The sequence below is a fragment of the Pantherophis guttatus genome, chromosome 2 (genome assembly GCF_059756535.1).
Source record: "Pantherophis guttatus breed Tessera chromosome 2, ASM5975653v1, whole genome shotgun sequence".
NCBI classification, from domain to species: domain Eukaryota; kingdom Metazoa; phylum Chordata; class Lepidosauria; order Squamata; family Colubridae; genus Pantherophis; species Pantherophis guttatus.
In genome coordinates, this window is record NC_142064.1 from 107,362,842 (window position 1) to 107,378,058 (window position 15,217).

A 15,217-nucleotide genomic window follows, 5' to 3' on the forward strand; every position below is an offset into this window, starting at 1 on the left:
ACGGAGGCAGCATCTGGATGGGAGACGTCCCCAAAACATCTTACTGGATGATGATTGGGCTCTGTCTGCCTGACTATTGGGGGGGCACCCTAGGGTGACTTTCAATCTGTAATTTTCATGTGCACTTGCTTCAGATCTTGCCTGACTTTTGCTGCATTTTGATCTTTCCTAGTAAAAAAAACCTTTTCTCTAAATTCATGGAGTCAAGGATTTTCTTTCCTAGGAATTGATCGGGACAGTCCTGACAGCTAAGTTTTAGCTTCAAAAAGCCTGAGTGCTGCTGCTTGAGTTCAACTCCTTAGGAGTAGAAAAGTTTTCTCAAGACTAATATACCATATTTTTCGGAGTATAAGATGCTCTGGACTATATGATGCACCTACCTTTTTTGGGGAGGAAAGCAAGGGGAAAAAATCTGCCTCTGCCTCCCAGCAATTTGCCTCCTTGCAGCAAACAGCAAACAGTCTGTTTCATTTTCTTTTTCATCACAGCCTGATTAGCACAAGAAAAAAAAATCTGCCTCTGCCTCCCAGCAATTTGCCTCCTTGCAGCAAACAGCAAACAGCCCATTTCAGCTTCAGCACAACCTGATTAGTACAAGCAGCAGATTGTCGATTAGATCAGCCTCCCGACCATCAGCTGTTTCAGGCTGCAGGGATTGCTGTAGCCTATTGCCACCTCTGTGTGCCCCATTTTCTACCGGTTCCAGGCGGTGGGGATCGAAATATCTTTATTAGGACCAACCAATATAGCACAAAAATTGTGGATATTTTTTCCCAATCATTTCAATATATTGTCAATATGGATCATATTGCTGCCTCCAAACTTCCTATACTGACCATATGGACTGTAAGCAAGAATCAAATTGTCACTGGTGTCTGGCATTTATTACAATATCCCTGCTTTCTCAAATTTCCTATTCAGTTTAACTTGTGCAGAGTGAATGATGAAACATAATATTAGACATTGCATCACATTAAGTAAGATCTTAATTTCTTATTGGAAGTTGTTTCAAAAGCATAGCCAACCATAGGTCCCTTCCACCCAGTCCATTCTTACTCTTTAACAATTGCACACAAATACTATATTTATTTTTCTATGATGATGTGAACCTGTGGGAAAAATCAGTATTTCTCATAGCCAGTATATCTCATGAATACATTGTAATAATTCTTAAATTACCTGCAGGATACAGAAGCTTGTCTACGACATGAATTACACCATTAGTTGCCATGAGATCAGATTCTGTTGATTTCAGTTCATTTACCAGAAGAGTATCATTTATCTAAGCAATAATCAACAAAAATAAAAAAAAAATTATCCACAATTAATGAAAGAAATATTTCCATCTCTAATATTAAAGAAATTTGGAGATTTAGGTAAATTTAAAGAAGCTGCTAAATTTTAATCAACAGTAATGCATAGTTTTTGCAAGGGTACTCCTCATTGTCAGTTTGGATATGTAATGGTCAGTGAATAACTATAAAAAAAGGTAAGGGTCTTTTTAAAAAGAGCTATAACTACTTACCATTTTCAAATATAGTTTGCCACCTTGGATAGTTTTAAGAATGCTAGTCACACCAGGTTCAATTCCATTTGCAATGAAAACTCCTTGTATCAAATGATAAAGCAAAATATTCCTAAGAGCATTTTGGTCTCCTGGTGAAAAAATGCAAAACATATGGGCACTGGTTATCCTACTTCAATGAATAAGTGCTACAAAGAATTTACTTTCCTTCAACCAACGCACTCCTATATCCATACTCTGGGATGTGTTTTTTTTTATTCCAAGTGAATCAAAACCTGAATTTAAGACAAAATAATTAGCAATGAGATTTTATATCTTGATTGCAATGGAAATCTAAACAATAATAATAGTATATCCAATTCATCTTACAATTCCACAGAGAACACAGAGATTTTCAATTTGGATTTGCAACTGGATTTTATACACTATGGGAGAGTTGCAAGAACTCCTGCTGTTGACATTTTTGAAAAAACAGGAAGAAAAACATAAATTTTAAAACAAAATAAAGCAAATTTGCAATTTCTTTGCAAATAAATCATTTATTGAGATCTGACATATAATTCACAAGCGAGAACAAGCCAAAAATAACTCATATACCAGAAAGAACAAGGATCTTAATATCACAGGATGACACAAGAATGGAAAATGCTTATTCAAGTAAGGTAGGATAATACTATATGTGTGTGGGGGGATGGGGGTTGAAAGGGAAGGTTAGGAAGGAAATCATAAAGTGGTGATTTATGTATTTTTGAATCCTACCCCCTACCCCATACAGAAATCCAAACTAAATCAACCACAGCAGCTAGTTGTTGAAAATATTCAATAGCTAGAATTAGCTAAAAACATATTCAGTGATGGTGAGACTACCAAAATCTCTCTCTCTCTCTCTACCTCCCTCCCTCCCTCCCTCTCTCTCTCTTCCTCTCCCCACTCCCTCCAGTCTGGAAAGATTTATTCTTGAGACATCCCTAGAGATTTTTGAAATTTCAATATATTTGTGTATTGTGTATTCAATACATTTGTGTATATGGCCTATTATGGAATTTTCCAAATACCAATGAAAGTCTGATTGGTGTGTCCTTTTTTTCCCTTTTCCAAAATACATGAGCAAAATCCTTCATTATCCTAAAATACAATTCATTTGATCCTGAAAATATAAATGTATTCATAATAAATACATAATTAGGTATTGCCTGACAATAACTCTTGTCTTCAATTTATTCTATTCTACATAGTTGCCTAGTGAAACCATATTACTCTTGATATATAAGAATAAACCAAAAGAGATGGATAGCACTGTTAGCATTTTTTTTTATTTTGACTGAATAGATAATAGATAACTTTCCTTCTTCCTATTATTTCCAACATATCTAATATGTTGAAGATTTTTTTGTTCTAGTTGTTAGCTTTTTGACACCACCTCTACAGTAGCTGTGTAGTTTTCTTTGGTGACCTGTCTCAATTTCTATCTCTTATATGTATTCTTCAGATCTTTACCTATTTTGGGCAGCTATTTTAAAAAATTTTGTTAACCTCTTCTTTGAGAAATTATTTATGATTGTTATTACTATTACTTTTTTAAATATAAGTCTATATATACTGCTCAAAAAAATAAAGGGAACACAAGCAGAAGACATCCGAGATCTGAATGAATAAAATAGCCTTATTAAATACTTGTTCTTTACATACAGTAGTTTGTATACTGCTCAAACAACTAAAGGGAACACAAAACTACTGTATGTAACGAACAAAGTATTTAATAAGGCTATTTCACTTATTCAGATCTCGGATGTCTTCTGCTTGTGTTCCCTTTATTTTTTTGAGCAGTGTATAATTGTATAGAATATAAGTCTATACAGTATTGAACTTCTGCCATGGATTCATATAATAATTGCTGCAATACCCCACTCTCTTTGAAATTTAATAGACATACAGTACATATTGACTTCCAGACTGTTATGGTCACCTTTCAACACTGAGTATTGGTCAGCATCAACTCAAAGATAACATTGTCAGTAAGACACAAGGAATCTCCTGGTCACTTAAGAGAGCAAGAGGCAGAATATATTGCCAAAGCAACAACCATATACCTATAAGGTATAAAAAAACCAAACAAAAACAAATATGAATTCTATATAATTAAATAGTGATGACTTGTTTTTATATTTTCATCGACTCTGGGCAAAAAGGGTAGCACACAAATCAGATAGATGATAGATAGATAGATAGATAGATAGATAGATAGATAGATAGATAGATAGATAGATAGATAGGAAGGAGACAGGGAGGGAGGGAGGGAGAGAATGAGAATACCTGTCATGGAATCACACTTTGTTTTATTTGGGGGGAAGCTTTTGGCTCACCTAGAGGAAGGGAATGGCCATTTTTTTAAAAAAAATCAAAGTTTAATATAACGTTAAATATAAAGACCATTTTAAAAAAAAACCCAAAAACCAAAATGACCAAGAGAAATCACATTGCAATTCACATAGTGCAAAAGAGGAAATGAAACAATTCATTCCAGGGAATGCCCTTATTTATCTTTTTATGACTTACTTATCAGGATCTCTTTCTCCTGTTCAGTCAAGCCTCTGAAAGCATCATTTGTTGGAATAAAGAAAGTCCAATCACCAGGCTGGGACAGAACCTCTTCTAAGCCTGCAGCTTCCACAAGACTAAGGAAAGTGCTGGGAATGAAAACAATACCAAAATAATATATCTCTCAGTATTGTCACTTGACAGAATATTAAAATGAAATTGTATATAGAAAGAAGAATGCGCAATATTCCCAATGTCAAAACCATTTTTATTTTGTATTCAGTTTCAACCGCTTAGTTCTGCTTGTTATGATGTGCCCAAATAGCAATGATAGAGGGACAAAACTGTAAATTCGAGGACTAGTCACAAAGCTGATTTCCCCTCCCCCCAATTGTCATAACTTCAAACAATCAATAAATAGGCAGTTGATAAGTGACAACTACCCATATTCTAAAGTCTTGGAAGACCTCCAAGGTACTTTCCAACTCTGTTATTCTGTTATTCTTGGAGCAGGTCTACTATATTCTTGTAGTTGGGTGCTTTTGCAGTCTTCAGCTTGAGCTATGGAATTCCTGTAGAAAAACTCTAGACAGGTGAATAGTAGAGAGGCAGGGGATAAAAATGGACTTGAATTGGATTACTCATTGAATTGGATTACTGTAGCTAGACACCAACTGTCTTTCAATTTTTTTTAAAAAAAGGAGAGGAATAATTCCTAAAAGGAACAGATTATTCTAAGGATAATGGATATCAGAAAACTAAAATCATGGCATTTGCCAAAAGACCAAAGAGCCATTCTTGGAACATAGATGACCACAAAATTAAGCACATCTCCTGATTCAAATACCTGAGGGTAGTCCAACCTTCTGCTGATAGTAAGAAAGCCATAACTGTGCTGCACCACCATAAATGTTGCAGAAAATGCACTAGTTGCTTATCTGCCTTTCTTAAATATTCTAAAACAAAAGGTGACCACTATATGCCTGCCACACTCAAATTATTCAAAGTCAAGCCAATAACATGTTCTTTATGGTTTCCCAACTGAGCCCCTTCTCCAATTTTTATTATTAGAACCTACACAATCCAAATTTCTAAGATCAGCCCTTCATGTTCTAAAATGTGTTTCTAATGCCATCTGCAAATAGAAACAGACCTCATGAAAGTGAAAGATAGTGTGTAGAAGGCCGTACTCAGCCATTTGCTCAGACTTTTTTTCCTCCTTGGTCTTCTCCAATTAACTGTGAGTGATCCACATGGAAAAGGGTAGTGGCAACTACAACAGAATAACAGAGTTGGAAGGGATTTCGGAGGTCTTCTAGTTCAAACCCCTGCTCAAGCTGGAGAACTATTTGAAACAAGTGGCTGTCCAGTCTCTTCTTAAAAGCCTCCAGTGATGGAGCACCCACAAACTCTGAAGGCAAACCATTCCACTAATTAATTGTTTTCACTGTCAGGAAATTTTAATCCTTGGACTTCTCGCCAGGTCTTCTTATCAGCATAGTATAATATATGATCTTTCCAAAGGGTTCATTAAGCAGCATGTAGCAGACACAGATTACCAAATTGGATGTAGCCAGGATTCCAACATTTATTGTCAGTGAATCCTGTAGATAATCTGCCTCCCCTATGGCATAACTAACTTTGAAGTACCTAAACAGGAGGACCTTTATTCTGGCACAAAGTCATGACCTCCCCTCAGGTATCTTTGAAGACTGATACACCAAGATTCCTTATTTGGAGAGGTAATGCCCCTATAATCTGAACACACATAAATAACAGGATACCTCTCAATTCTATACTTTTAGATACCAACCCTGCTTGTAAGGTCCTGCCTTGCCGGTCTTCTCAAGAAAGCAAAACTCTTGAAATGAAAGCCATTTTATTGGAAGATTGTGATAGCACGAGATCTAAGCAGGAATTAAGTTTTCCTGCTCGAAACATTACATTAAAACATTGCAGACAGAGCCTCTCCCAAATTCCAATACATCATTGAGCCAATCCCAGAATGTGAAGATGTTATGGGAAATATAGGCTGAGAAGGTGATAAATGCTGGTCTCCAAGGCAACACTGCTGCTCTTCTCTGGAGACGAGATAAGGCAGCTGGCTCAAGGCATATTCCATTTCCCCTCCCAAGATTCCGAAAGTTATAGCAAAGCAAAGCAAGGAATAGAAACAGAAACCCCATAAAGAGATTCCCCCCAAGCCTCCCCCTCCCACCAGAATGACAGCGTTCCTATAGGAATCTATGGGACCTGACACTGCTACAATATACGTTGTTGCCAGGTTCTGCATAGCAGTGCTTAAAATTGGTCATACTATGACCTGTGCCATAAATTAGACTTAATTTTGAGCATCTACTTTGTCATGCTAGAGAGCTCTGTAATTTGATATAGACTTAGATTAAATACTAACTTTGGTCTATGACCACAATAAGGAATTGCTTTTATTTGACTAAGGCAAATGTCCCTACCAAGAACAAAACTTTGTTTTTCTCAATCCTCTTCTGGACCATCTCTAAATTGTGCTGGTGTATTCCTAAACCAGTGTAGGATAATGTATTTCTGGAACAATACATACCGTATTTTTCGGACTATAAGACGCACCGGAGTATAAGACGCACCTACCTTTTTTGGGTTTTTTTTAAAAAAAAGTTTTTTTTATATTTTTTAGACAAACACACATACAAACATACAATGTATTTTCTTAGAACAGAGTATTTGGCTGGTTCACAAATTTAAACAGTGTTTAGTCATTTCAATTAAATTTACAATTTCTATATTTCCTTTTTGTCATATTTATTCCTCATCTATTTTTTTAAAAAATGAATATTACCCTTCATCCTCATCTCTAATCTTAATCAAATTCAATTTTTCCCTTCTATTCTATATTATACCCCTTCCCATTGTCTTCTATTTTTATATCTTTCTCACATTGGTTAATTGTAATATTACAATTGTTTAATACAAATTCAACATTTTAATATAAATCAATTAGTTATATACAGTAACTATCTTTTTTGTATATTAATCAATATGAACATGAATATTCCAATTATTTCCATGCAATCCAATTTCTTACAAATCAATTAATTATATTTACCAATAATAATAAACCAAATAATTTCCCCTCTTATGTTACTCATTTTCAATCTTAAACTCTCCCAATAACCCACATAGTTTTGCCCATATAATCCTCCAAATCACAACTTAATCATTTCTACTTTCATCACAATATATAATTAAAAATATTTCAATCATTACAATTTCCCTAATTAAATTTAAAAATGTTCTAGCTGTTATGCAAGCTACAATTTAATCCTTTTTTTACTTTCACCACCATATACCATTAAAGGTATTTCTGTTACAGTTTATACTTATTCATATTTCTAAAAAAAAATTAAAAAAATAAAAACTTATCATTGTCTAGATTTCAAAAATACAAAGACAAATATTCCAATTATTATTCATTTCATTTTTACAATCATGATTTCCCATTTATTTTTTACTACTATTCATATTTCAATTCTAAATATGTATAACATTTTTCTCTTTCATTTCTTTTTCTCCCTTCCCATTTTTATTTTTGCCTTTTTCATTTTCCTTTTTTTCTTTTGTGTTTAAAATTTTGAACTCTCCTCTTTTGCCCTAAATTTCCCATTGTTTGTACCTACCTTTTTTGGTGAGGAAAAAGAAGAAAAAGAAATCTCCCTGTTTCTCTGCCTAATTTTGCCTCACTGCAGCAAACAGCAAACAGCCTGCTTTACTTTCAGTTTCGTTTTCAGCATAGCTTGATTAGCACAAGGAAAAAAAAATCTGCTTCAGCAATTTAGCTCTTTGCAGCAAGAGCAGAGCCCTGCGCAAAACAGCTGAGAGCAAATCAGCTGAGAGTCAGGAAGCGATCTAATCAACTTGTGCTAATTAGTCTATCCTGAAGCTGAAAGGAGCTATTTTTTCTTGCTGTTTGCTTGCAAGGAGGTAACTGCTGTGAGGCACAGGCCAAAGGGTGGGGGCCAGTGGGTGGGCAGGGGTACATTTGGTGTATAAGACTCACCTAAATTTTCATTCCCTTTTTGGGGGTAAAAAGGTACGTCTTATACTCCAAAAAATACGGTAATCTTTGTAATTATATAGTAATATCTACTAACATTTGTAATGTTAAATATGAAAAGCATTATTGTATAGCTTCACATTTTTGGTACTTCCTAATAGTTAAAAATTCTTACTATACCTGAATCGTTTGTCAGATCGCAATACTTCATGCAGAGTTCTTTCTGCAGGTTTGATTATTTGCCTAAAAATATGGATAAATCCATTTCTTCCCTCTTTGCTTCCTCGAATCATGCATGAATTTTCAATACACACAGCCTAGCAATACAAAAGACAAACAGCATATGAGCTAAATCTCATTGGAAAATACATAAAAACATTTTGCATGGAAATGTTTCATGTAGCATAAATTATTATCCAAGCATTGTGGATAATTATTGTGCAATTGTGCAAGCAATCTGCTAAAATAAATATAACATTTTCTTTGATGGCTTAATAAAAGGCACCATGAAAATAACATCATAGTGATTTTAGTAACCTTTCCAAAAATGGTGATTCAGGCCCAAGCATAAGAACTTTAATCTCTAAAGAATTATGTTGTATTTAAATAACTCCACAGAAACTAAATCTTTAGAATCTTACTAAGGCTGTTGAATCCAGAATCATATATTTTCTTTATTAAATAAATATTGTATTTCAAGAGTGAACTTGAAATCCTAGTATCCCCTGATAATAAGCCCAATTGGGCTTTTGAGCACATGTGCTAAAATAAGCCTCCCCCCGAAAATAAACCCTCCCTGAAAATATTTAAACACAGAGCTGGAAAACAGGTAAGATGGCAAGAGGAGCCTCATCATGCTCCACGTGCCCCAAAATAATAAGACCTCCCTGAAAATAAGGCCAAGCTCTTATTTCAGTGTTCAAAAAAATATAAGTCAGGGCCTTATTTTTGGGGAAACATGGTACATGAAGGCAGGCTGCCTTCAATCTTTCAAATGAAGCTTATTTCCAAGAAATACTGTACCATACTATACTGTTTACGTATATATTACTCACATACTTTTGTCCCAAAAGTTACATTATTTCAGAAATTTCTTCTCTGAAAAAATTACCTTTAGAAACAAAACAAGCACATTTTGTTCCTAAGCGTCTTAGTGTTCTGACCCAGCCTTAGCAGAAGCAAGAAAGAGACTCCTTGTCACGAAAAAACCCTCTTTATTTACCTCTTGTGAATTAATTGCATTCACCCACTGAAAAGTCCAGGCAATAGTCCTTCAAAGAGTTAACTGCAGTAACAGACCTTATCAGTTCCTTGAGATAATTGCAAGGCTGTGAGTTCCCAGCCGAAAGGCTGCAAATTAAGTTCTGGGAAGCAGTCTTTGTGGCACGAAACACAATGAGCAAAATCTTCAGAAATACAAACTGTTGTCTCCTATGACAACCACCCCTCTTTCCTTCTATTTATTCTCCAGCCAAGGAGGGGCCATTCAGCGTCCATGTGTGCTCTGCTTCGCGAGTCGACTCCTTGTCCTCCATTGTTCACCTCTGCTAACTGCTCTGTGCATATGTGCATCTGGAACAGGCCCCAGATGTTCTTCTTCCTCACTCATATAAGCCTTCAAGGGCAGCTGCCTCTCCGGTGGCTGGGAAATGTTGGACAGCCCTGGCTCTATCTCTGTGTCCAACGCAGAGCATCCATCAGAGCCTTCCCCAGACTCCAGAACTCGCCCAAGTTCCTCCCCGACCTCCTCATCATCTGAGTCTGCCGCCAGCTCTGCTGGCAGCTGGCAGGCCACAACACTTAAGACCAGATTCTGCTCATCTTGAAATCAGTGTCAATCCAAATATCCAATTAAAGTAAGATCATAAATTGAGCAGAACATGATATTGAGTTTAGATACTGGATTTTGTGCTGATAAAATTCCAAATTGAATAAATGCATCAATACTCTACTTTCATTTCCAAAGCTGGAAAATTGCTCCCATAATACACATCAGGAAATGTATTCCAAACAACAACAAAAAGATCAACTACAACATTTACACCCGCTTATTGCACAGACTGGTTAAGCATAAGGTTGCTGGAAAGTAGATCAAATTGAAATTTGGTTACCCAGTCAGTTCCATTATCTTATAGTACTATCCCAGCTGAGTTTATTCATATTTTCTCTGTATGTTCAAATAAGTTACTCTCCGGGCTATATGGCATAACCATATCCTTTGACTGAAGCAGGACCTACAAAATTAAAATTTTACCATCTTTTACTATAATAATTTTTTGAAATCTTTAATTTTACTTACTGTTCGATATATAAATACTCTTAGCTTCTTTCCTCCTAGTGTTTCCAAGAATTGTCCATTGTAGAGATCATTCAAGCCAACTTTCACTTTCAAAATGTGATTCTGCAGAATCAGTTTAAGGATTCTCTGATCCATATTTAAAGTATCATCTAACAATTTTTTAAAAACATAAAATCTATATTAAGTTTTTTGTGGAATTTAACATATGCAAAGCATGACATTAACTTTAAATGCAGTGAAAATGCTATCTACACATAGTCATAATTTGGGGTTCAGCTTCTCACATCAATTTTAACATGCCATCATTTTACCTTAATTGCAGGTACATGATCACCAAATGTCTTCATAAAATCATAGAAAAGGGCATTCACCGCATTGAAACAAATCCCCTGTTCATTGCAGGATTCCAAATTAAATATTCATGACAAATGGCCATCTAGTCTCTTGTTGAAACACCCAGTGCACAGGAAATATTCTCACAGGACATTTTACAGCCCAAGCAGCTTCATCTGCCAAAATCTAAAGCCCGCCTCCCTTACCATCCCCTTTCTCCTTCTCTCCCTCCCACAAGTTTTGATCACTCTGAGAAAAAAAAAATTAAGTTCAAACTAGTGTTTCAAGTAAACTTACATACTGGCTCTCCATAATCACAATTACACTGGGGAATTCCAACTGATGTCACGGCGAGATCGGACATGAGGAGCGAGTCACCACACTCCCACGCTGAGTTCTCCCCATTGGAGGACTTCAAAGGGAGCTAAAGCCACCCTGTAGGGGTGGTGAAGAAAAGTGGGGTGCCCTGCAGGTCATGGAGAGCAGCAACTCTCCTGCTTGACCCAGGGTTTCTTCCTTCTCATCCACAATGAGGAGAAGAGGTAGCCATCATGGCTGCCATGAAGCTGGGACAGCTGAAGCAATAAAGAAATCTGCAGGAGCAGTGTAGATGAACAGTGACTGAAGCTGGGTGAGAAGAATTTAGACCCTAACCTTAAAAGAAAAAAAGAGGAAAATCCAGGAAAAGAGACTCTGAGAATTATTTCTTAAAGTGGTGAACAACCATAGAGAGAAAAATCCTAGACCTGAAAGAAAGGAACTAAGAGGAGAAAAGCTAAAGACCTTTTAGGAAGTTGGATTTTTAAACTGGGTAGGCATTTTGGAAAGACATTATAAAATGCTGGAACTATCTACTTGAATAGCCAACTTTACTTTCATAAATTGAATTAAAATTAAATTAATCAATTTATCAGACTTGAAACAATGCTGAAACCTAAGCTGAGGGCTCTATCTACTAGTGAATGGAAAATATACCATACTCCTACAAGCCTAGGAAAATTCCTGATAAGAGAAATAAACAACATTCATCTGGAGGACTGTGGTGATACTTACTGTTCCATAACTATCTACTTTATGATTACTGGAGACTCTATTGTGAGAATAAGGAAGAAGACTCTTAAGTAAAGTAAAGTGACTTTTGATTTGTGGAAGCTGCCTGGACTATTTAAATGGAACTGATTAATAATCTTGAGATGTAAAGAACTATGATTATTGAACCTTCTGAAGGAACAATATTTGGACTTGAATACATTATAAAATGCTGGAACTACCTACTTGAATAGCCAACTTTGCTTTCATAAATTGAATTAAAATTAAATTAATCAATTTATCAGACGTGAAACAATGCTGAAACCTAAACTGAGGGTGCCATCTACTAGTGAATGGACTATTGAGTAAGAGCGTGACTTACTAAAATAAGACAATCGGGGAAATGAGTGAGATTTCAAAAGAAATGGCATTGATGTTTCAAAGCATTAAGGTTGTGATGGTTCACCTTTTCAGCACCAAATGCTGAAACTGGAGCATGCGTGCCAGAGCACCAGAACCCGAAAGAGAGCAGCTGTCCAGTGCGCATGCAGCAATGGAACCCAGAAGAGCAGCTGGCGGGTGGTGCGTGTGCCCACAGAGAGGGCTCTGCATGCCACCTGTAGCACGTGTGCCATAGGTTCACCATCATGGCATTAGGGATACTATGACAAAATATCACAGAGAGATAAAGAACCTATTGCAAGGCATAAATGGGAAAATAGAAAATATCCTACAACTGATAATGAATGAAGATCAAAGAGTCCAAGAAAGAGAGGAGACAGCAGAAAAAATGGAGGAAAAGATAGAACAGACAAACCAGCAAATAAAGCAAGAAGACGATAAAGATAATAATGACTGATGAAATAAACCAAGGGAAAAGTACTTTAAGAGATTTAAAAATGAAATTGGATAACTTGAAAGATACTTTTGAAAGGGAGATAGGGGTTTGGGTGGACACTCTGGAGGCCTGGCAGCTTAGGAGGAGATGGGAGAAATATTTCAACTGAATGGTGAAGACACAGATGCTGATAGAGACAAAGATCCAAGAGAGGAGTATGGGAGGCAAGCTAAAAAAACAAATAGAATTTAAGTATTAAAACGGGCAAGAGATGATGGATAGAAAGGAACTATTTCTTTCTTCTTTTTTTAAATATAATGATGGCCTGATTAAAAAATAGAATAGAGGTAGAAATAAGAATACACACCTTTATATAAAGCAATAGTTAGATGGAAAGATTGGAAGTTGAAAGATGGTATTATTAGGTATGTTTAAATAATAGGATGATCGGCATGGGTGGGATTCAGCTGGTTCGGACTGATTCGGGTGGACTGGATGCTAATTTTACATCTGGTTCATCAAACCAGTAGTTGCAAGCACTGGCTGGCCTTGCCCGCCCCACCCCTCCCCTCCCAGGAGTCTCCACGCAGCCCATTTTGGATGCCAGGTAAGTGCAGCGCCCATGCAGAGGTTTTGGGAGTGAAAAACGGGCTTCCTGGAAGTTCTGGAAGTCAGGAAATGGGCCTGTTTTCGGCCTCCGGAGCCTGGGGAAGGCCGTTTTCACCCTCCTGGAGGCTCGAGGAAAACCTTCAGAGCTTGGGGATGGTGAAAATGCCCCCCCACTGTGGTGCAGGAGGCCAAGTAGGCCACACCCACCATGGCCACGCCCACCCAGCAACCAGGCAGAGAACCGGTTGCTAAAATTTTTGAATCCAACCCCTGATGATTGGCACTAGATGGCGTATTGTGACTTTGAATAACAAAATAATGAAGGACTATGTCTTAATATAAACGTGTATTAACACTAGGATTAGTAAAGGTGGCCTGACTAGAAGCTAAAATTGAGGTGGAAACAAGAAATAGGGGAATATTAGCAGATATAATTTTTATATAATAGATATAAGTAATAATTAGACAGAAAGATTAGAGGTTGAAAAATGGTATTACTATGTATGCTTAATAATATCATTGGCATTAAAAGGGAATATTGAAATACTGAATAACTACTCTAAAACAAATGTATATCAATACTAGGATTTTATAAATTTAATTAATGTAACAACTATTATTATTTTTATTATTGCTGTTTGTATCAAAATGAATTATATCCAGAGGCCAAACTGTTCATATATTAATATTGATGTGTATTTAAAAATAAAAATCCAATAAAACTTTTTAAAAATCACAATTACACTGTCTGGCTGATGTTACTTTTATTTTTTTGTTTTGTTAAAGATCCAATCTGATGGTCTAAATAATTTTATTATTAATTATTATTATTAAAAGAATAAAATTCATCAGAAAAATAATATTTTCTCTGTTTTTTAAAGTTGCTGTCCTCTTTATTTGGTTGAGACTTTCTTAGATCATGAAGTTGTTAAGTCTTCACAGATTTTAAATTAAAATCCTATGAAATAGCATTTTCCTCTTTCTTAATTTCAAAAAGGTCTTCAGTTTTCCCTGGCATTTGGAATATTTCTCAGATGTAAAGTAATTAAATCATAACTTTTTAAGAAGATGTAAAAGGTATATTGTATATTGTAATTCCCTTGACTCTCTAGCCACTTGGCCACAATCGATCATAAGAAATTAAATACCAGCAGTCTCCTTACGAGGAGCAGCTGTTCTGGAGCACAAGTGAGTTTCTCTTCTTCCAGAGAAATTTCTGTCAACCAGAACCATCTTCTGGCTGATGCTTCCATCATTGTGCTATTTCCACTTGCAGAGTCAATCAAAGAGATGTCTAATTTTTTTAGACATATAAAAAAACTGAAACCTTGATTTTACTTTGTTTTCCAAATTTAACCAATAGAACAACAGGGAGTGATTGTACAATAGTCTTAGACTAGGAATGAAGCATCAGCAACCACAATTATTTAAGCACATAATGGATTGTTAGCTTCTCTTGCACAGGCTCAAGACTGTTGTCATTTACCAGTTGCAACTGTTGCCATTACTGCTGGAGCTTCACTCAGCCAATCCCTCTCACATGTTTTATTTTAACAGTCTTTTCATAGACACTAGTTGAACTAATATATAATAAGGACTGGAAAATGAGGCAGGAGGAGGAGGACAAGGAGGACAAAGAGGATGAGGACGAAGAAGGCCATCTTCTGTTTTCCAATACATTGTTCTTTAAAGTTCAGAAGATATGTCAGGGAAATTAATTATTCAGTTAGGGGGAGTTGTGTTCTCTAATACTCATAGCACTACTGTGCTGCTTGCCACATGCTTGTTAATAACACATTTTAATTATAAAACATTTGCTATCTTCTACCCTAGTTTTTATAAACATGGTTATAGAAGTTCATAGGAAGGGACCTTGGAGGTCTTCTAGTCCAATCCCTCTGCCCAAGGCTTGGAACCTTGCTTGGGAAATATTGACAAACAGCTAGTATTCATTCTGCTGGTCAAGAGTCAGGGGTGGGGAATAACATGCTGCCTCTT

General features: G+C 36.1%; 1 protein-coding gene across 4 annotated transcripts in view; it reads right to left on the reverse strand.

Annotated features, from left to right (window-relative positions):
* The window catches only part of POSTN (periostin), an 82,141-nt gene that overhangs the window by 33,059 nt on the left and 33,865 nt on the right, over window positions 1-15,217 (reverse strand). For all 4 annotated transcript variants that reach the window (XM_034411201.3, XM_087888417.1, XM_087888416.1 and 1 more), the window contains exons 10-14: window positions 10,411-10,559; window positions 8,292-8,428; window positions 4,082-4,212; window positions 1,526-1,656; window positions 1,180-1,282 (exon numbers count right to left, since the gene is read on the reverse strand). In XM_034411201.3, the coding sequence (XP_034267092.1) occupies window positions 1,180-1,282; window positions 1,526-1,656; window positions 4,082-4,212; window positions 8,292-8,428; window positions 10,411-10,559 (651 nt within the window). The remainder of the gene's footprint in view (window positions 1-1,179; window positions 1,283-1,525; window positions 1,657-4,081; window positions 4,213-8,291; window positions 8,429-10,410; window positions 10,560-15,217) is intronic.